This window comes from Camelus bactrianus, chromosome 27 (assembly GCF_048773025.1).
Source record: "Camelus bactrianus isolate YW-2024 breed Bactrian camel chromosome 27, ASM4877302v1, whole genome shotgun sequence".
In the NCBI taxonomy this organism is placed as follows: domain Eukaryota; kingdom Metazoa; phylum Chordata; class Mammalia; order Artiodactyla; family Camelidae; genus Camelus; species Camelus bactrianus.
Genome location: NC_133565.1, coordinates 32,539,255 through 32,561,632, shown reverse-complemented (window position 1 = coordinate 32,561,632; position 22,378 = coordinate 32,539,255). Strand labels below are relative to the sequence as shown.

Here is a 22,378-nt window from a genome sequence, read left to right as displayed (position 1 = left end):
GGGCCACTGCCTCAGCATGGCATACTGAGCCCCATTCCAGGCCTCAAGGCCCTGGCTCTCAGAGGACAGTCTGCCTCTGCAGGGATAGCCCTTCACAGGTGGTGCAGAGACCCCTGGCCCAGGCAGCCCAGGCTCCACATCTCCAGTCCAGGATTCCTCACAGCTGGCAGCTGCTCCCCTAACCTGGTCCAGACTAGTCAGTCCCCTCCTAGCAGGGGCCAGCCAGAACCCACCCGCTAGGCCTTCTCCCCAGCCCCAGGCCTTTCCCCCAGCCCCAGGCCCTCTGCCTGTGGACACAGGGGAACAACTTATCTCATGGTCTCTTAGTCAGCTTATGGTCACTGAAACCCCCAGTCTCTCTCATGGGGGATGCAATCCAGACCGTGCACGCACAGGTGACCTTAGATCTTGCCCCTGCCCCCAAATCCCTGGGGTAAAACCTTCCCCTCTCAAAGCCTGAGGATGGGCCCTGAGGGGAATAAGCAGGGGCTACTAACAGGGTTCCCAAGCCAAGGGTTTATTGTTCAAGAGGTGACTGAGCCTTGCTTCAGGCTGGGACGGAGAAATGAGGAGCCTCCAAAGCCTTCCACAAGCAAAACCCCATCCTCGGGGACTCAGTTCGGTAGGGGCTGCAGCACGAGCAGCAGGGACTGCACTTGGAAGGGAGAAAAGGTGAGCTTCAGGCGGGCGTCCTGAAGGGGCAGGGGGCCAGCAGGGTCGCGCCGCTCCAGGAGGTCACAGCTAGAGAACAGGAGGGGCCATGAGGGTCCCGCGAAGGCAGGAATCCCACTCCCACCCCGGAGTGGAATCCCACTCACAGGACGGCCTCCTGAACCGGCAGCGACATGTGCAGCCAGCAGTCGACGTGGCTGCCGTGGGCCTCGTACAGCCTCAGGACCAGCGTGCGGCCCTGGGAGCTGGTCTCTGCCTGCGGAGGGAGGCGGGCGGTGGGCGGTGCTGAGGGCGGGCCCGGCCCCAGACCCCGCCCCGGCCCCGGCCCAGCCCTTGCCTGTTTGACGGTCTCCAACACGACAGCGGGCGAGGACACCGAGAAGGCGCTCCAGGCTGCGGTGGGCGCCGGGCCCGGGGCGGGCAGCGCCAGCAGGGGGAAGTTGAGGCTGTAGGCAGCGGGGATAACGCCAGCATCTTGGAAGGAGCCTGGGTGCGAACCAGAAAGGGACGAGTGGTGGAAATGAGGGTAGGGGCGAGGGACGGCTGGAGTTTTCCCCACTGACCCTTGAGACAAGCGAGGCTGGGAAGGGCAGAGGGGCGTCGGGGCCGAGGCACTCACCCTCGTGCGGCATCAGCGCGTAGGTAAACTCGTGACGCCCCATGTCAACCGTGGCGTCAGGGGACTTAGGTGCCCGCAAGCTAGGGTGGGAAGGGTGGGTAAGGGCCGGGCTGAGCTGCTTGTTTTGGCCCAGGAAGACCGCGCCCCCACGCTCCCATGCCAGTGTCCCAGGGACACCCCACTCACAGCGAGAGGCTGAGGACACTGCCTTGTACTGACGCGCCGTACTTGCAGTCATTGAGCAGAGCCAGCCCAAAGCCGTGCTCTGACAGATCCATCCAGCGGTGGGCCCACACCTGGAGGGTAGATCCATAGATCCCAGACCCACTTGGTGGCCCCGCCTCCTCCTTGTGCTCCAGAGCTCCTGTCACCAGACTGAAGGAAGCTCTGGGACCACAGGATTGCATTCTAGCTCTCACTTATAGGAGGCCCTGCTCACACCACCCAACCTGTCTAAACCTCAGTTCCTCATCTGGAAAAGGGGGATAAGAGTACTTAACCCACCGAATGGGCATGAGTGTCAAACTAAACAAAGCATTTAGCACAATGCCTGGTGCACGTGTTAGGAACAAGTAAATACTGATCATCACCTTCCTTCTCTTCACCCCATACCACACAACTAGTTTCTCCTCAGCCAGGGAGGATCCAAACCCCCACCCCCACCACCCCATGTCAGACCTCAAATCGAGCCCAGTCCCAAGAAGTGTTGTAGTGGGTAGGCCTCTGCAGATGTCCAAACTGGACCTCATAGGTGGCCTGGGGGCTCCGCACACGGGCGGGGAACTCCACCTTCAGGAACTTGTGGGCCTCATGCCAGTGCACCTGAGGTAGGGGTGGGGTGCAAGGGGAGGGATGGGCCTGGGCTGGCCCCTCCTCACCAGCCACACCCGGGGAAGCTACCTGCCACCCTGCCCCTGCTACCTCGGTGTGGAAGCGGACATAAGGGCAGCCAACATCCAGCACGACCTCCTGGCTGAGCCTACTGTTGGGGCTGATCTGCAGCAGGAACCAGGCACTGCCCCGCACGCCACCCTCAGTGCCCACTGCCAAGGTCCCTGCCTGGCCCAGCACTGGCTTCCTGTGGAATAGGGGAGGGGAGGGAGGGAGGCGCTGAGCCAGGGCAGCCTGGTGGAGGGGGCCCAACACCCTTGTATTCCCACCACCACCCCAAGTGCTGCCCGCCCCGCACCGTGTTTCTAGGTGGTAGTCCATGACATCCCATGCGTCCCAGTACAGAGGGACGTCATCAAATAGTACGAACTGGTTCCCCACGGCACCCTCAGCAATGGCCTCCCTGGAAGGACACGAGGATTGGTACTTTACAACTCTGTGACCTTGGTCTCTTCAGCTGTTCCAGGTATGTGGGCAGGGTAAGTAGACCCAGGGGACAGGGGACTCCTAAACCAGCCTGTCCCGCTCCATGTGTGGGTCCCAGTCCAGAGCCACTGGTGGGCTACTGTGGGCAGCTGTGGCCAGGGGACAGAGGGATTGAGGTCTGGGATCTGCCTGCCAGGCACTGGGAGAGGGCAGTGAGGGGTTAGCACCTGCCAGAGGCCACCAGCACCAGGGACGTCAGGCGGCCAGTTGGGTCCAGCCTCACCCGGATGATGCCGTTGTCCAGAGTCACAGAACCGTCAGTCTTGGTGGGAGGGGGCCTTGAGGCTAAGTCTGCAGGGGCTTCCCACAACCAATAGCTCCCCCAGCCCCAGCCCTGCCTTACCACTTGCTCCAGGCTGGGGAGCTCAGAACCCCCATGTTGTTAGGCACAGCCCGGGACAGCCCCCCGCCACCACGGCGACGTGCCAGCACTCACCTCCTGCATGACGAACACAGGCTGCTGGGGTAGCAGGGGCTGCAGTGAGGCGGGGGTGGGAGCAGGAGCATAGCCCATGCTGGGCACTGTCACCAGGGCTGGGGATGAGGCCTGGGCATCAGTGCGGCCTCCCTGACTTCTCAGGAACCTTACTCGGGGTGGGGGTGGAGGGGGTGAGTAGTAACTCTCTAGCCTGAGGCACCCCCAGCAGAGATCCTCAACTCTTGGTTTGGCCTTGATCTCCCTCCTGCCGCAGTAGCCACCCTTCTCCCAAGCTGGTACCTAGGCTGTGGGCCCCGCCAGGCCTGGGCAGGGCCAACACTTCCGTGCGCTTCCAGGGCAGTGTGTTGACAATGAGGAGGCCCTCGGGACCTGGCTCTCCAGCACACAGGGCTGCGGCTGCGGCGCTGAGCAGTGTGTTTCCATGGGAACGGATGTCTGGGGAGAGACTGGTCAGTCATGGCTGGCAGTGGGTCTGGATGATCCCTGAGTGTCCCACAGGAGACACTCTGGGCTCTGCCTTGAGTGTTGCAGAGAGCAGTGGGGATGTTGCCTGTCTCACCTTCGTAGTGGCACATGGCCTCCTCTGCCACCAGCTGGATGCAGCTTCCAGTCACCACATCATGGAACTGGTTCAGGAGCAGGAGCCTGCAGGGGCCAAGGGCAGGGCTGGGGAAGGCTGGGAGGGAGGGGCAGCCACAGAGGTGTCTGGGGTGAGGTCGGTGGGTGGCAGGGGGCAGAAGCTGGGCTGACCTCCAGAGGTCCCGCAGCTGGGCCGCCGGGTATAGGAACTGGGCACTGCGGGCCAGGGCCAGGCTGCTGAGCAGCTCCGCGTCGTGCAGGATCCGCTCACACTCCCGGTTCTCTTTCTTGATCTGAGCCCAGGGTGTGGGATCAGTCTAGAATCTGTTCAAGCATCCCAGGACACCTTCCAAAGCCTTTCCCTGCTCAGACCCGGGATGACTCCCCAAGGCTTCCTGGATAAAGCCTCTTATGGGTGATCTGCCCCAAATGCCTCCCACCTCTCCCCTCAGCCCAAGCCCCTCCTCCTTCAGGCTCCTGATCCACCTGGCCTCCTGCACTCCTCTCCTCTCAGCTCATCTGTGGAACACAAACCTCTTCCCCCAGGTCTGGGCTGGGTTCCGTCCCCTGCTCCCTCCTCTGACCCTCTGGGCCTCTCAAGGGCACACTCTCCCCGCCTGGCTCAGCCACCAGCTCTGACCTGGGCGTGGGTGGTATAGGTGCCATTGTGTAGCTCCAGGAAGAGCTCCCCGACCCACGTGCACAGCTGCCCCGAGTCCTTCTCCAGTGCTGAGAAGAGGCGCCCTGGAGAAGACAGCTGCACCCTGAGGGGGACCGAGAGCCTGGGTCTCCCAGCCTTGGCCACGTGACTCACTCTTCTTCCATGCAAGGGCAGACAAGATATCCAGCCCCGACTGACAGGAGCTGACCCCAGAAAGCTCCCTGTCCACACAAAGACAGTTTGGGACACCCCAGGAGATTTCTCTTTCCAGTGGGTTTAAGCCCTTTCCCACCCTCGGCTTTTCCCCACCCTCCTCCCAGGGTAGAAGTTGGGAGGCGCCCATGGTCCAGGATTGGAGGGGGACAAGGTCTAGGGTAGGGGCTGGGCCCAGTGTTTGAGCAGAAGGAAGAGCTCCAGGCAAGGGCTGAGGGTGGGGCTAAGTGAGGCCAGGCCTGACCTGGGCAGCCCATCTGTATCGCACAGCCGCTTCAAGCGGTCCACCATGGTCTGGGTGGGGCCACCACCCCCATCCCCAAAGCCGAAGAGGAAGGCACTGTGGTTGGTCCGCCCCTTGTCCCGGTTTTTGGCCACGGTCTTCAGCACCTGGAAGGCGGGGCAGGTCAGCATGTGTCAGCTTAGGGCAGGATACCCAGCCCTGTCCAGCCTGCCCCCCATCCCCCATCTCGGCCATAGGTGCCCTCTCACCTCCTCCACACTGCCCTGCATTCCATATGAGTCACCAGGCGGGAAGTGGGCCAGCACACGGGAGCCATCCAGCCCCTCCCACAGAAAGGTATGGTGCTGCAGGCAGGGGACAGAGTAGGAAGAGAGAGGCCAGAATCAGGGCTGAGGCAGAGCCAGGCCTTCCAGACTTATCTCTGCCTGTTGTGTGACCCTGGGGGAGGCATGCCCTCTCTTGGTGGGGGTTGGGTGGTCTGTGGGGGTTGGGTGGTCTGTCCAGGACCCTTCAATAAGCCTGGAGAGAGATGAACAGGCCAGGTGGGACCCAGGCCCCCTCTTCCCCTGGCCCCTGGGGCCTGCTCACCGGGAAGGAGTTCACCAAGTTCCAGCTCAGTTTTTGGGTGAGGAAGTGTCTGATGCCACAGCTGCGCATGATCTGGGGGAGCTGTGCTGAGTAGCCGAATGTGTCTGGCAGCCAGAACTGCAGGGAAAAGGGCCTCTGCGGCACGCGTACCAGGGCTTTTGGCGGAGCAGCCACAGCCTCAGGCCCTCGTCACTCAAGGTCAAGCTCCAGCCCCATCTGCCCGCAGGCCAAGCAGCTCCCAGCCTACCTCGGAGCACATCTTCCCAAACTCCTGCAAGAAGAAGTTCTGTCCTTGCAGGAACTGCCTCACCATGGCTTCTCCACTGGGAAGGTTCCCATCCTGCAGGGAGGGAAGCAGGGGGCAGCCGGGTCAGCATCAGATGGGAACAGGCAGGAGCTCAGGCCAGCCCCACCCCATCAGGAGAAGCCAGGGCTCTGACACCAGGTTACAGCCAGTGCCCAGGAGGTGTCCATCTCCTGGCTGCAGGACCAACTGTCTGTTCCCGGAGCTGGGTCATACAGACAGCCTGTCACGGTGCTTAAGGCCCTTGTCCCCCATGAGTCCCAGGCCTTGGGATTCCGGGGACTAATCAGCGCCACCAGGGATGGGGCGTGAAGGGCCTGCAGAAAGTCATCAGCGAAGCTGAGGAGGGAAGGCATGACGGTACTGAGGGGCTGCAGACTGCACTTACCATCTCCACCCAGGTGCCCCCCACGGGCACAAACTGCCCACGGCAGGCGAACTCCTGGAGCCGGGCATGCAGGCCAGGATAGTAGCTCTTTACCCACTGGAGCTGCTGGGCCTGTGGGACAGATGGGGCAGGAGCTGCACCAGGAGTGACAAGAACGCCCACCTGGGGCTGAGTACCTGGGACCCAGCGGGTGGCTGAGGGTGAGAAGGAGCCTTGCCCCTTAGGCCCAAGAAGCCCTCAGAATCTCACACTAGGACCTCCTAGGCTCCAGGTGCCCTGACACCGCTGTCCCTCTGACCTGGGAGCAGGCAAAGATGAACTCAGGATTCCGCTCCATGAGCTGAATGGCTGTCACCCAGCTCCGGGCACATTTCCGCACCGTCTCCTTGAAGGGCCAGAGCCAGGCTAGACAAGCAGGGGGACAGAGGGTGGAGAGAGAGTGGCAAGGAGCTGGGGGCTCCTCACAGGTCTCCAGCCTCACCCCTGCCCCCCAGCACTCAACCAGGCCCAGCTTGGATCCCCGGAGGGTCATCCTAGCGTTCTCCCATCCCAAGCCCTTTCCCCTCGAAGTCCTGTGGCATTGCTCCTGAGCTGTCACTTTACGTCACTCTTGCAAGGTGGGAGTAGCGGCTGGGGAAAGGAGGCTGGCTGAGGCTATCAGGTCAATTTTACAGCGCAGGAAATGGAGGCCTCAGTCTCTGGACTAGCCTCACTCTGAGGTCTAGACACCCCCAGGGAAGAGGCAGAGGGGTGAGGCAGAGGGGTGAACCCTTCCCCTGCACACACACTGAAGGATGTCCTGGAATACAGGGCACAGCTTCCCGAGATGGACCTGCCCGGGCCGCCCATCCTACATGAGGCATCACTGCCTCAACTCTAACCTCTAGGCTCCTTCTTACCAGGCCAGACCCCACATCCACCCTTTGGCACAGCAAAGAAAGCCCTTGTTCTGTGGTTCAGAAACTTTAGCTGGATGAGAATCAGTACCTTGGGGAGTTTGTTAAACATGTAGATTTCCCATAAGCCTCAGGTTCAAAACTGAACTCCTGATCTCTTCCCTGGAAACCTCCCCCTATGCTTGAACCCCTATTTTAATTACTTCCATTCCTATATGAGGACTTGGGGACCCCTGTCAAACTCTTACTCATCCTCACTCAGTTCAAAGGTCACCTCTTCCATGAAGCCTTTCTTGAATTCCCCAGACCCAGCTGGGTTAAGTGCCTCTTCTGGGCTCCCCAGCCCTCCATACTTCCCTCCATCATGGCACTAACTGTGTCTGCCTATTTTGTGATCATCAGTCTCTCTAATCCTAACCCCCCAACATCTAGCATTGGGCCACATGGGGCATCGGATTATGTTGAAAGAATAAATGAAGCCACACCTAGCAAAGCTCACAGTCCATTCCCCTTGCCCCACTGTACAGATCAGGCAAACTGAAGTCCAAGAGGGGCAAGAACTTGATATGGATCACGCAGTGCTGCCAGGGCACAACCAGGGCTTCAAGGCCACTCCTGCTTCCCCAGCCAACCCATCAGCTGCTGCCCTACCTGTATCAATGTGGCAGTGCCCCACGGCATGGATGGTATGCTGGCTTTCACCTCCACGTTGGCCAAAGAACTTGGAGGCCAGGGCCTGGGCCACTGGGAAGGTCTCAGGTTGGGCAGGGTCACACACGTTCACGATCTGGTTGGCTGTGTACAGGGCCTGGAAGCTGCGCTGGTTGTCCTCCCCAAGGCCCTGCAGCAGGGTTCTGTCCCTTACTCCCCATCTCAAGCAAGCAGAGTCTCCAAAACAAGGACCCAGCTGATCTCACAAGGGTTCTCAGCAGAGTTCCTCCCTACCTCCAACCCTTTGCTCCTGCTAATCCCCTCTTCGGCCCGCCTGCCTCCTCCCCTTTACACAGGGAAATTCTCCCAACACTCAGGTAGGCAGAAACTGCTCCTTATTCTGGATTCTCAGAGTCCCAACCCAAGAAATAGCTTGCCTGGAGCAGGGCTCCAGAGTGACCAGGGTGGATGGGGGTGTTGAGTACCTTGGCCATGCCCAGCAGCAGCTCCAGATCCACCAGGAGCTTGTAGACATCCCGGTGTAACACGGCCAGCTCAGCCCGGCTCACCTGGAACATCTTCTCTGGGTCAGGGGCTGCGATCATGGATCCCTTCCCGGCCCCCAGGAGCCCATTGCAGGCTACTTCCACATAGAGAGTCAGGCTACAAATGTGGGGAGGCAGCCTCAGGCCAAGAGACTGGCAGAGGACTCTGGGGCTGGGAGAGGGAGGACCAAGGAGGCTTCCAACATACCCCTCCCCATGCACCCCCAGGATCTATCACCTAGAGGGTCCCACAGTATTTCAGCTGCATGTGTGAGAGGGTCACGGTAGAAACAACAGACTAATTCCACATTCTGCTGATAAGTGTTCTGATGAACGCTGGGGAGAATATGCAGCCAAGTTTGGAACCGTGTGAACTGTGCTGTTGTTCAGCCTTTTATTTCCAAGGCTGTCTACAAAGCAGTGCCTTGGCCTTGGCACCCTCTTCATATTAAAAACACATTAGGATCTCCCAGGTCCAATCTTTCAGAGCAAAGACCCATCAGCCAGCATGAGGCAGGCCACTGTTTGCAGCAGCATGGCGGCCTGTGGTGATGTTCTACTGTCTTTAGGGAGCAAACATGACCTCCTTAGAGAAGCCTTCTATGACCCTCCTCCTACCCTTCTCCTTAGTCTGGAACAGATTTCTCATGTTGAGCTCCCAGTATTTTCTTTCAGAGGCCTCATCAGCTTTGTAATTATATAACTATATATGAGTCCTCCTTGCTGTCAAGGACCACTGTAGTGTCTGGAAACATCAGATACACAGTGTTCAATAAATATTATAACATATAATAATATCTAAGAAGAATTTTTGATGGTGTCATAAAATGCACATTATAATATAGAATGAATATCAAGTGAAGAAAATCAGGATGCAAAATGTCAAAGAAATACAAAGCTATGCCTGAAAGAATTCCTGAGAAGAATGCTGAGACGTTACCAGTGGGCATCTCTAGGTGGTGAGATAATGGGGGAGATATTTACTTCTTTTTGCTTTTCTGTCTCTAACACAAGAACGAAACATCTTTGTAGTCAGAGGGGAAAACCCTGCTTTTTAAAGACAACTCTGAGATTTGAGGATGGTTGTGTTGAAGGTGGGTGTGTTTCTGAGATCACTCAGGGCCTCAGCGTCTCCTCGCCCACTGGTGCCCTCTCCCCTACAGCACTGGTCAACCCAGTGCAGGGACCCACTCACCTTCGGGGGTCTTCTTCCTCCAGCTTGTCAGTCAGGACGTAGCTGGTCTTCTCCCCTTCTTTGGTCAAACCCTGGTGGGGAGTAGAGTGAAAGAGACAGGGCCTGAGGCTTCTGGACAGTTCACATGAAGTACAAGCTGAGGGAGGCCAGGCCCCTCCACTGGGTCCCCAGCACTGGCTCCTCTCTCTCATGTAAGACCAAGGTATCAGAGACCCCTGGTAGCAGGTGCCCCAACCCCTATGGCAGTCAGCAGCAAGATCACCAAATGGCACCTATTTACCAGCAGAAAAGGCCACCAGTCTTGTGGGGCCTTAGGTAGGTGTCTGATCCTGGGTGGCTTCTGGTGGCTTCTGTACCCCTGAATAAGCATCAGAAGGGAAAGACAGGTTTGCCTCATTCCCTGCTATATCCCCAGTGCTTAGCACAGGGACCAGCCCAGAAAGGGCACTGAGGAGACATTTGCTGAGCCAGTGAAGGGAGGGAGGGGTCTGCCCTCTTTTTCACAGGAAGAAAAACAATCCTAACCTGAGACTGAGGCTTAGCCCTACTGGAATGGAAGCTGTGTGAACCCGCTTCCCAGTACACTGACCTCTATATATCCTAGTTCCTTAGTCTGTAAATGACCATAAAGACCTACCACACAGGATTATGAAGGTTAAACCTGGTATGGTTGGATGCATGAACAAGGTACTTTTAATAGGGGTCTATCTGGGAAATTGGAGATGGGGTGGGAGAGATCCATTATTTCAGATGAAAAGGACTTTTTAAACTTTATGCTATCCAAAACTGTTTGAAAATCCCCACCCCTCTCTCCTGCCACTGACCGTCATAAGCATATACTACATATAATAAAAACCAGTTCATGAAAAACCAAAAATAAAAGATGATATAATCTGCAAAGCTACTACTCTGGCCCCTGGCCCCTAGTGGGGGGTTAATAAAGAGATCTGCTGTACCTACTATTGTACTTGATTAGTTACTGTTTTCAGCCCAGAATGGGAGGGTGACTAGTCAGTGGCAGGGTTGGTTTAGCACTAATTGTGTTGAGACCCATAAACCATCCGTTCAAGTATGAGAAGGACCAATTACACAGGAGCCCAAGCAGCAACTTGCCCAGTCCTGAAATCCTGATACCACCCTGCAAGCAGAGCCCCTCAGCTGAGAGTGGCTGATCAGGGAGAGATCAGGGCTGAAATGTGGCCATACCTGACCTAGGGCAGGGCTTCTCACCTGGACAGGTTCCCCGTCACGCCACACCAGGCCTTCTCCATCACTTTCCCAGCGAAGGTGAACTTCCTGACCCACCCATGCCTCGGGGATGGTCAACTCCACCCGGAACCAACAGGTCCACCAACTGCAAGAGAACCACTGAGATGGGCCTAGGGGTTGAAGGCCTGTCTTTTTGACATACCTCCTTGGATCAAGGGTCAGCAGGGGCTTGAGACTTTCTCCAAGCACTTGCAGCACCACAAGGTATTCAGGTTTGATTCACAAGAAAGGAGCAACGGGGGTGTGCAGCAAGGTGAGGGAAAGAGGCAGAAAATGAGGGGGTCTGTGACCTGTCCCAGAGTGCCCTTCCTAAGTGGTGTCCAGGGACTGGGAGAAGGGAGGCAGTAAAAACTCTCCCATGAAGACTGCGGGACCAGGGAGCTGTTCCCAGCAGAGGGTGCTGCTCTGCCCCAAGTGGCTGTCTAGGGCAGAGAGCCGACAGTGGAGATGGGCCCTTAGGGGAGGTGAATAAGCCGGGAGCGGGGCCCCATTGGCCCTGTCCCGCTTCTGGGCGTTACCTACGTGGGTCCGAAGCTGTCGCCGACCCGCGCGGGGCGGAAGTCCTGCTGGACTGCCTCCTGGTAGGGAAGCCTCTCGGGCGTCAAGAAGCTGGAGAGCTCGGCCACTGGGCAGCTGTCTCCGAAGAGCCTGGGCGGGAGGGGCAGGTGGGCGCGCGCCGGTGGCCCTCCCGGCGGGTGGGGACGCGCGTTCCCTTGCTCCACAGCGGAGAGGGCTGCCCCACAGCACAGCCTCCCGCTACCCCTTCCTCTCGGGCCCCAGCCCTGTCCGCGGCGGGCACTTTGTCCCTCGGGCCGGGTGGCTGCGGCTTGGGTTTCCCCCCGGAAGGGAGGCTAAGGCGCGTGGATGCGGCCGGCTGGCCGGCGCCTTGGACGAGGAGCCACACCTGCCGCGGAGATTACAGTCGGTGAAGTAGAGTGGCGACACGAATTTCTCCACCCGCTCCAGCGTAGTGCGCCAGTGCTTCAGGGCCGGCGCCGCCGCCGCCGCCATCGCCGCGCGCTCGCTCCTCTTCCCGGAAGGCCTCAGGCGCTGCCGGCGCGGTCCACGGCCTGGAGCCAAAGGTTCCGGCGTCAAAGGGCGCCTCCCAGGCCCGGGCAGCTTTCCTAGGAACACCGGCGGCTCTCCGAAGCCCTGCTGCTCTGAACTTGGAGCAGGGAGCTGAAAGCTAAAAGCCGCGCTTCCGAGGGTCCTCTCTTAACTCGTCCGAGCTGGTGGACACTGGGCAAATCGCTACGTGAACTGCAAGTTTGACGCTTTGATACTGCAAAACGCCTGGGACGGAAACAGACCGTTAGGCACCACGGGCGGGAGCCTGGGCTGCTGCAGACGCAGGTCACCCCGTCTCAGAAGCTGCAAGCGGAAACCCCCTTGCGCTCCGGTCCCAGCCACGACCTCGCTATCTCGCAAACCTGTGTCTACTTAACGTGGGAAGAGCCGGGGAGCCAGGGGTGCCATGGACGGGTGCTTTCAAGCCAGTCGGCGGACATGTGTTAAATAGGGGAGGGCTTTGCATCCCAGTAACTTCAAGCTTCCTCTACTACAGATTTTACTTATATGGCTAACTGCCACCCATCACCAGAAACTGAAGATTTTGAGATGGCAGATCACAAACAGCATTCAAGATCCTAATAGAATAATGCCAGGAACACCTCCAATTTCATGCTCACGTTACTCTTAGTAACCTATTGGCAGCCTTTTCTGCCTCCTAGGACTGCTGAGTCCTTGTCTATAAAATTATTAGGAAAAAAGTATATACACAACATAAGCCCTGATACTTTAATGGAAATACTGGCTAAGTCATTTAATACATTTCAAATGCAAATTGTTAGGAAAGTACATAATACCAATGAATGTTTTAAATATATGATTTAAAACATAGATAACTTGCTGCTATAAGACAGGCTGAGTTGAGCTTGGAGCTCAGATGTCCGAAGGCAGGAGGGATAAAAATGCTGCTTGTGAAACCCTGGCTGTAGGTGAAGCTCCCTTTTCTTCTGGTTGCACTTGGTAGGTTGGGGTTTTCTCAACTAGCTCCAACCCTATCCTGACCTGCAAGTAGGTGCTCTGAACGTAACCCTATGCAGAGACAGCAACAACGGGAGCTGCCCGCTGGTCAGATCCCATCAATTGCCCCCATAATTACAAGTCAACATGCTCTTTCTTGAGCAAGCAGAGGAGGGGACAGGTGAGTTATTGCTGGGAAAACTTGAAGCTCTTTCCCCCCAGTCAGTATCACTCCACCTCCCAAGTCAGACCAGAGAATCCCCTCCCACAAGGCTTGCCACCCAACACTTTGGGGCTCAGAGTCTCCTGTGGTTATCCTGTCCCTCCACTGCCCACCCCCACCCCCCACAACAACAAAACATCTAAAATTAGAAAAGTCTACCATGTGTTTTGAAACTCCAGAAGCAAAAAATTGTGGTTTTGTGGTGATGATATTGGGGATTTTTAATTAAAAAGCAAACAAAACCACATAAAACACTGATGGTTACTTTACAGCTATGACCAGGGTAATGGTTGCTGGAGAAAAATCCACCAGGGTACTGAGAAGGCTCTGCTGGTCTTTGTTCAGTAAGTCCATGCTGACCACATATAAAAATTCTAATCACAGATATTTAAATGTCTGCCAGTTTAAATTTATGTAATTAAAAAAAAAATATATTCCATTTGCAGTTGCTAATGAAGTGTATCAAATCTTCTCCCTCCCAATCCCATTTATATCACACACTTTATACACACTTCTTTCAAATACTGGTTTGGTATTCAAGTTGTTCACCCTCATTTCCAGTAAGGATAAGAAAAAATACAGAGAAGTACAAACCACATAGCTGGACAACTTACCCAAATATAAAATATTTCCAAACAGTTGAAATAAGGTGAGGGAAATACGTACTAAAAGAATGAATAATTCTATTTTTAAAATTTGAGATATTTTGATTTGGGACAAGTGCAACTAAGGGGCCAACTATTGAAAGCAAAGTCCTGTTTTGTACCGTAGATAAGGAACTGAAGCCCAAATCCCTGCTTCACAATAGTTCTCTGGTGAGGACAAGGGACTTGGGTTGAGAGTTTATTCCTTAAGTAAGAATCAAGCTTTATTTATTTACAAAAAAAAAAAAAAAAAAAGTTGGGGAAAGGGGGAAGACAAGTTTTACACAAAAGTACTACAATGGTAACTCCCTTTGGTAAAAAGTGTAATAAATGTCTTGTACATCTGTTCATAGGTACTAAATCTGAAGCCACATAGAACTATGGTACACAAGAAGCTAGAGCAGTTAAGCTAGCACATCAAAGCATATTTCTTTTAATAAAAAAATTGACAGTATGTACATTATTTACAAAAAAAAAATCCAGGTTAAAATTGTGTGTGTGTGTGTGTGTGTGTGTGAGAGTAAAGCTGGTGGATGGCACTAGGGTAGACTAGTAAAGAAGCAGGTACAAAACAGTTCCACGGGAGCTAAAAAGGACGACTGATTTGAACTTGTTGAGGTTGAGAACCAGAGGAGAGAGGAAAAGGTAGGCAGCAAGGGGCTCATCAGGAATCAAATCCACAAGATGATCAATCCCAAAGCCAAACTGCAGGTCCCAGAGAGAATCTAATGGGTGATCTAGATGTGCTCAAGTGACCAGGAAAAAAAAATCCAATCCAGTTTTTTTTCCTTTTGGGGGAGAGGAAAGGAGCAGTGACCATCAGAGTTACAATCCATTTGAGCGTGGAGTCCTTCGCCAGCCTGTCTGTCAGTGCTCGCCCATCCAGTCAACGTGTGAACAGCATCTGGTGCCCTCACTGAAGGTCAGGCCCCAGGAGACTCCAGTCTCAGCTCTGCTGGTGTGTGCAAGCAAGCTGCATGTCTCTGTGCTTGCATGGATTTCCTTCCTCTCCAGGGCAGGGTACTACCCAAACCCCCCTGGGAAAAGTTCCAGCTCCAGCTTTATAACGTATCCACATTCCTTATATGTAGCCCACTTGGTGCCAGGTTGCACCAGCCACACACAGATCAGGTGACCGTGTCCCAGAGAGGCCCAGTGAGGCTTGAAAGGCATCTTCCTTGTTTCTTCAGTGTGTGTGAGTGCACGTGCCTCACACACACACCCCTCAAGTTACCTGCTCTGGTTTTGCAGTTATGGGGCTTTGAACACTGTGCCATATTTGACACGGTACTTATTAATGCTCACAAAGTGCAGAGTCTCTGTGTCACAGGTGGTGGTGCAGGGCACCAGGCCCTCCAGCCCCTCACCCATGAGCCACTTGCTGGTCTCCGCTGCCATTTCACGGGGCACATGCTCCTTGGTCCATTTATCTACCCAGGCCTGGAACCTCTGATGTAGCCGCTTGCTTACACGCTCATGGGACTGCAAAATAGAACAAGGGGAAAAAAAAACCCATGAACTAGGACCAAAAACCCTTCAAATACAAAGCCTAATTTCCTCCTAAAGTAGCAGAGATAAGAAGTGGGCTCGAGTCGCTGATACCACTGGAAGTTAAAAAAAAAAAAAAAAAAAAAAAAAAAAAAAAAAAAAAAAAAAAAAAGGCAGTAAGAGTCTCTGCTTAAGAACGAAAATTGAAGACTAAGAATCTAGAGCATGCAAGGAGTTAGAAACCATAAAGCCTCCAAAGCAATGCCAACACGGGGTGTGGGCAGAACCAGCTCAGTGCTGCCCAACTGCGGCATGCACTAGTATCATAGGGAGGGCGTCGGGGGAGACACACAACCCTTGATAAAAACCACAGAGTTCCTTGTTTCCAACAATCTGCATTTTTAAACTAGCAACCCAGCTGATTCTAATGTACCCCGAGTGAGACATGAGTTGAGACTGTCGGTCATTTCTGTCAGCATGGCATCCCCGTCTAAGTAAGACAGCACGAGGCAAAGCTGACAACCCACTCTCCCCTTCCTGCTCTTACCTCCCCTGCTCAGCAGAGTGCTGAGCGCAGCAGGTCTTCAGTGGAGGTTTCTGTTCCTATCTACGCATCTGGTACATACTTACTGGTGCAAGGTGGAGTAGGGCGACACAAATACGAATCAGGTGTTGCCCAGCTCCCCAAATCATTTGAATCAGAGACATGCAGACATACAACACACAGCACCATGAGAGAGGTACATTAGCCACCTACCCTTGGCTCCCACTTGAATGTTTTGTAGTCCTTTCAAACTTTCAATGTACCTCAAAGTCCAAACCACGCCCTACGAGACTAAGTAATGTGGCCTCTGCCCAGCCGTCCAGCTTCACACATGCCACTTTCCCATGGCTCGAGCCACAATGATGTTTTCAGTTTCTTGAATATGCCAAGTCCTTTCCCCCTCTCAGCCTGGTACTTGTTTCCTTGGCCTAAAAAGTGCCAACCTCCCAACTCTTCACCAGGCTGGATCCTGGTCATTGTTCAGGCCTCAAGCATCACCTCCTTGGAGAGGTCTTCTCCAACAAAAGCAGTCACCTTTGATCACTTCACCAGGTTTCCTTCCTTGGTGGTGCGTGTCATCACACTACATTACACGCCCTACCTCATGGTTGTAGTCCCAGAGCCTGGCACACAACTGCACCAGGATTTTCACAACTGAGGCAGCTTGTGAAAATAGGGTTCATACAAGCAGTACTACCTGAAATGTAAATGCTGGGAGCAGCTTCACTGGAAGGTGCCACCGGCTGTTATAGATTGAATTACGTCCCCACAAATTCGTTATGTTGAAATCCTAGTCTTCACCCTCAGAATGTGACCTTATTTGGAAACAAGGTCGTAGCAGATGTAATTAGTTAAGACAAGTTCATACTGTAGTAGGGGGGACCCCTAGTCCAATATTAATGGCATCTTTTAAAAAGGGAAATTTGGACACAGGCACACACGTAGGGAGAACGCCATGTAAAAATGAAGGCAGAAATCTGCAAGCTAAGGAACGCCGAAGATCGCTAGCAAACCAGCAGAGGCTCTGAGAGGCATGGAATAGCTTTTCCCTCACAGCCCTCAGAAAGTTCAAAGCAACTCTGCCAAAACTTCAACTTTGGACTTCTAGCCTCCAGAACTCTGAGACAATAAATTTCTGTAGTTTAAGTCACCCAGTCTGTAATACTTTGTTACAGCATCCTTACTCAACAATTCTCAAACCCAAGAGAAACAACCAGAAGCCTCCGGGGCAAGCCTCCCCTGGCTGAGGAGGGAGGAGTGTGGGGAAATTCCAGTTACTGGTTCTCACCTGATGAGCCCGGAGCAAGGCGGTCCTCCGATACATGTAGTCCTCGGACTTGATTACATAAACCATCTTATAGGAGTTCAGTTTGAATCTACACTCCAGCTTATCCAGGCTGTCCGCATTCTCCATGGCCTTCTTACTGTTTCCTTCTTTCCCTTCCTTTTCCTGCTGCTCCCGCCCACGCTGACACTTCCGGATCCGCCGCAGATTCCTACAAAGAAGAAAAAGCCCTGTGGGATGAGAGCTCGTCCAGACACGTTCCCACGACTGCCCCAAAGGAGCGTTCTTTGTTGCATGCTTTCACCGCACGTATCACAGTTTTAATTACATACATTTAAAAAATGTTCACTGGTTTCATTGTTTAAAAAAAAAAAAATCCAACTGCGAAGATACACAGAATGAAAAGCAGGAATTGTCAACTACCCCCTACCCCAGTTCTCAGAATCTCACTTGCCTTGGCACAGGTAGCCACTGTTAGCAGTTTTGATTTAAAATCTTCTAGGTCTCTCTCAATTTTTCACTTAATGTCATGAAGATTTTTTTCACTTCACTACACATAGATCTGTGTCATTTTCTTTAACTGCTATAGAGGAATGTACCTTAATTTAACCATTCCTTAACAGGAATCAATCAGGGTTCTTCACCTGAACCACAGAGCACAGAAAATTATTTAAATGTCTATTTTTTTCAATTCTCCCAAAGATGGTACATAACTAGTGCTATTCCACATACGTAAGAAAAGAAGGTAATTCACATCAAAGGATGCCTTGGAGGGTATTTAGAACTTAATTCCCTCCCACAACAAGCAGAGAAAGGTTGTCAGCTAGACAATTATGTTGTTTCCTACACTTTGCTATTAAAAAAACCTGCTGCAGTGAATAGCCTGGTATGCACACATTTCGGTAGGACAGCAGTTCTTTGGTGCAAGGACTCTTGAGGGCCTCGAAGGCCCTTTTCAGGAGATCTATAAGATCAAAACTATCTTCATAATAATACTAAAGTATTATTTGTCTGTCTTTCTTTCTTTTAAACTGTGTTAACATTTGAATTGGCAGTGCAAGAATAATGGTGATATATTTATATTTATATTTATATTTATATTTATATTTATATATGAGGTGGTGGCACCAATCTGTCCTTCTCTAGCCATGCACTGGCCATTAAAAAAGGAAAGCTGGTTTGACTTAAGAATGTCCTTGATGAAGCAGTAACATTTATTAAATCCCAGCCCCTTAGTTCACATTTTTTTAATATACTGTGTGATAAAATGGGAACTACAAATAAAGCACGGTTGTGTGCCAAGCACAATGGGACTCATGAAGAAGAGCACTTGAGCACTGTGGAGCTATGAAAGGAACACCATTTTCACCTGTACTTAAAGATGTGTCTGATGAGGTCAATGGCAATATTAATAAGTGTGATGGGGGGGATATTGTAAAATGAAAATGTGTCAACATTTGGTAGGTCTGCATAATTTAGTGAATTAATATTTCTGAATAACCAACTGCATGAAATTATAAAATCATGCATGAAAAAATTCAAAGTACAAGATAAACCAATGCATTTTGACATAACTGCATGAAAAGCCATTGACATTTTCAATGATACTGCAACTAACCTTTAAGAAACACCACGTGGAGAGTTTTGTTGTCATATCAAAGAATATCCACAATTATCTGAAAGGATGTGAAAATATTTCTTTTTCTAGCTACATTTTTCAGTAAGGCCAGATTTTCTTCACATATTTCAACCAAACAACATAGTGCAACAGACTGAATATACAAGCAGATATGGGAAGCCAGCTGTTCTTCTATTAAGCCAGACATGACACAGATTTACAAAAGTGTAAAGCAATGCCACTCTTTCCACTAATTTCTTGTTTTGAAGCAGCTTTTCATTAAAATATTATTTATGATAACATAATACATTAGCAGTTATTTTTAAATGAATTCATAAACATTAAACATTTCTCAGTTTAATTTCTAATGTGGAAAATATTACTAGATATAATCCACATAAACAAAAATTTTGGGGGGTTGCTCAATCTTTAAGGGTGTAGAGGGTCTCAAGGCCAAAAAGACTGAGAAAAACCTCAGTTTTAACAGGTAGAAGGCAAATTATTAAAAAACCAAAGTTTCAGAGTAAAAGCCCCATACATTTTAACACCCTGCCCCTAGAATGATTGTATCAATATTTCCCCCCAAGGTATAGGAAAGTACCTTCCCCCTTCCCCACATCTTCTGTAACACAGATTGCAAATCTTTTAAAAAACTTTGCAACTTGGTGAGTAATACACGATGTTATGTTTATTTGCACTGTTTCATAAGCATAGAGACTAAGTCTGCTTTACTGAGACAGGGGCCTGGCACAGAGCAGCTGACTGAAGTCTGCTAAGTGAGTCAATGAATGCAAGAACCTGGCAGGGCCCTTGCGTTCACACCCCTTTCCGGGTTCCGACTAGGATCAAGTCTAATAATGCTAGGATAATACCTTTCTGGAAACGTAATACGAGATTTCAACTCCCGAACTTGAGGGAAGGAAGAAAGCCACTCTATCACAGCAAAACCTATTTTCTACTTCTGAAACTCTGTTTTCTTCCTTAACCAGCATTACAATTCGCCCAATATACAGGGAGGAGGAAATATTTAAAATTCTGTGAAGAGAGCAGGCCTAAGACTGCTATCCTTTGAAAACCCTGCTTACAAGGTTGTCCCTTGGCTGGTTCTGGGCTTTTGGATTTGGAGTTTCCACCATTCTCTGAATGATAAGAATGGCTCACTGTACCTAAACAGTTTGTACAAAATAAATGGTTTATGCTGAAAACCTGCTTTCTTTCTGGGAGTCTGGAATTTTGGTACAAACAAGGCAGAGGGTGCCTACAGGATGAACATCCAATAAAAACTCCCAGCACCAAGTCTCCAACAAGACTCCCTGGTAGACAGCATTCCAAACATACTGTCATAATTTGTTGCTGGGGGAATTAAGACTGTCCTCGTGACTCCACTGGAAGTAACAGACTCTTAGAAGCTTGCGCCTGGCTTCCTCTGATCCTGTCACGAGCACCTTTCCCCTTTGCTGATTTAGCTTTGTATCCTTTTGCTACAATAAACCGTCACTGTGAATATGACTATGCTGAGTCCTGCGAGTCCTCCTAGCGAATCATCAAACCTGGGAGACTCCAACACACATTCCTATCTGACACCAGGCAGTGACTGCTGATTCCTAAAACTCTCATCTCCCTGATGCTTTTGGCACATGCTCCAGGTAAGCTCATAGTGGAACAGCCAAACAAATCTTGAATTAGTATCCTCAACAGAGCAATAAATAGAGTAAGTGAAAACCAAGAATCTGAAAATCATTTAACTCCCCATTCCTCAACCACGCACAAGTGTGACTTTGTGGATACGTGACTTGGTTCACTCACCTAGGGAGAAACACTGGTTTCCGAGCCAGATGCTCACGAAGCTCAGGAGAGGTAGTATCAGAATTCACATATCGCTCCACATAGTCTGACCAGCGCTGGGATTGTGAACACAAAAGCGGAGGTGGGGAGAGAGCACAAAAACTGAACTCCAACCTCATCACGTATTCTAGCAAATTCTATGATTCTATGTCTGAACTACTTAAATTTCAAGATCAAAAAAAGCCTCTTTCTAGAAACACAGCTTTAAAATTCTGTGAGAATGTAAAACTTAAAGTTTCTCTGAGAGACTTAAAAGTTACCAGAAGTCATAAATGCTCACTGACAAGTTTTATTTCCCCACAGAGGGTTTTGTTAACGAACAAGATGTGTTCGGGCAAATGTTTGAAAATCAGTATCTTTCACATTAAAATCTGGGTTTCTGGTATCTCTTTAAAAAATGTAAAGATTTGGCATTCCCATAAAACAAGCCTCCCCCCTCCTCCATATGCCCCCAACATCAGATGCGTGGCCTGCTCTCTCACTAATATCACCTGCTAGACCCAGCTGTGACAACCAGCTCACTCCCTGTCTACTCAGTGGGGTTGAGAACTCCTGGCTCCATCGAACCCAATGAAAAGTAAACATGACCCAACGAGTCAAGATGATCCTGGGCAGATGGCACCTCATTTGTTGTTTCTTTTGCTTTAGGATAAAAACAAGAAAGCTGCCAACAATGAGAGAGCTTAACTGAGAGCTAAATGAGACTGCCACCAATCCTAAATACCTGCCACCAGGCGGTCCTTTTCTTCAGCCGAGGACATGGCTGGAAGGACCTGTCCTTTAAACATCAGGTCCTGACCCTTAAATGGGCTGAGGCTGTCTGGGCCTTCTAGAAGACAGTCCCTGGGCAGACTCTCAGAACATGACGCATGCTCAGCACGCAGTTTCTACAATAACTCATCCATACCTCTGCTTCTACAGGGTCATCCGAGTTCTCCTCTTCCGTGTCCAGAAGCTCAATGGTCAGCTGAACCTGGCCTTGGCTCTGAATGAACATAAGCTGCAAATAAGAAACCTGAGTGTGAACAAAAGACCATCTCCAAAGCTGTAATTAGCTTCTTAAGGGTTGAGAGTTGGGGAAGCAATAAAGTTGTAAAACTCTGCTCCAATTGAAGAGATGAGAAAGCTATTCAAAAACTTAGGAGGTGGTAAAAAAAGGTAAAGGCCCAATCTTGCTACCAGGAAAGTGAAATGTTAGAGCAAGAAGCATCATTTCACATTTCATACATCTTGAATTAGCTAAAATAATAATCAATGTCAGAAAGAGTGGTTAAAAGCCAGAACCATAAAATGTCAATGCTATTTCACTTGATAACCCATTTATGGGACCTAATATGAAAATGTATACAGGTATACAGTGTTTTTAAAAAAAGAAAGAAGGGAAACCTCTCATACTGCAGTGAAGTGGAAAACATCACACAGCAGAGAGCAGCAGTCAGACTTCCACTGCAACAGAGGTCACACACACCAGGAGGTAAGAAACTCAAAACGTCAACATATTAAGGAGTCATCTGTTGCAATGGTACCATCATATCTGAAGTTCCTGAAATTCTGAGTTGTGCTAATATCATTATGATTTTTTAAAAAATTCATATTTAAAAGCAACAGACTGATAGAGGCAAAACCAAGTCATGGTTTGTACAAAAGTATTAAACAGTGAGGGCACATGGATCTCCCCTTTCAGAATCCTAGGATTCTCAATGCCTTAAGATCACTATTGGAATCACATGAAGATCACAGAGATTAGAAGAAAGCTTTAGAATCGCTTATTTCAACCGTCTTCATTTTATATAAAGAAAAACCTAAAACCCAGAGAGTTATGACTTCTCAAGGCCACACAGCTAGTCAGTAAGCAAAATGGACCAGAAGCTAGTTCTGGTTCACAGTTCTTCTGGAGAAGAATTTAAAAATTCCTATTTGCTAGTAAAACTTAAAATGTGGGGGGAAGGTGTAGCTCAGGGGTAGAGTGTGTGCTTACTTAGCATGCATGAGGTCCTGGGTTCAATTCCCAGTACTTCCATTAAAAAATAACTCAAATAAATAAATCTAATTATCTCCCCCAAAAA

The 22,378-nt window shown here is 51.0% G+C and overlaps 2 protein-coding genes across 7 annotated transcripts in view; both read right to left on the bottom strand.

Annotated features, from left to right (window-relative positions):
- Positions 1-501: 501 nt before the first annotated feature.
- MAN2C1 (mannosidase alpha class 2C member 1) lies at positions 502-11,686 on the bottom strand. Of its 4 annotated transcripts, none has more exons than XM_074354130.1 (26): positions 11,545-11,686; positions 11,163-11,288; positions 10,602-10,725; positions 9,372-9,442; positions 8,117-8,348; positions 7,632-7,821; positions 6,383-6,489; positions 6,085-6,195; positions 5,640-5,732; positions 5,393-5,509; positions 5,053-5,148; positions 4,805-4,950; positions 4,327-4,450; positions 3,858-3,979; positions 3,667-3,752; positions 3,387-3,542; positions 3,105-3,202; positions 2,836-2,930; positions 2,481-2,585; positions 2,213-2,369; positions 1,970-2,113; positions 1,478-1,587; positions 1,292-1,371; positions 1,010-1,158; positions 819-928; positions 502-741 (listed from the first exon to the last, which is right to left on the bottom strand). In XM_074354130.1, exons 1-26 carry the CDS (start codon positions 11,649-11,651, stop codon positions 615-617), a joined length of 3,183 nt encoding a protein of 1,060 aa, XP_074210231.1. In that variant the 5' UTR covers positions 11,652-11,686; the 3' UTR covers positions 502-614. The 4 variants fall into 4 exon arrangements, with proteins under 4 accessions (XP_074210231.1, XP_074210234.1, XP_074210232.1 ...); XM_074354133.1 differs by having other exon boundaries at positions 2,836-2,968; positions 3,105-3,215; positions 8,117-8,294; XM_074354131.1 differs by having other exon boundaries at positions 8,117-8,294.
- Positions 11,687-13,936: 2,250 nt separating this feature from the next.
- SIN3A (SIN3 transcription regulator family member A) overlaps positions 13,937-22,378 on the bottom strand; it is a 57,992-nt gene continuing 49,550 nt past the window's right edge. For all 3 annotated transcript variants that reach the window (XM_010955228.3, XM_074354128.1, XM_074354129.1), the window contains exons 18-21: positions 21,220-21,312; positions 20,274-20,368; positions 16,853-17,060; positions 13,937-15,014 (exon numbers count right to left, since the gene is read on the bottom strand). In XM_010955228.3, the coding sequence (XP_010953530.2) occupies positions 14,784-15,014; positions 16,853-17,060; positions 20,274-20,368; positions 21,220-21,312 (627 nt within the window). In that variant the 3' untranslated portion in view covers positions 13,937-14,783. The remainder of the gene's footprint in view (positions 15,015-16,852; positions 17,061-20,273; positions 20,369-21,219; positions 21,313-22,378) is intronic.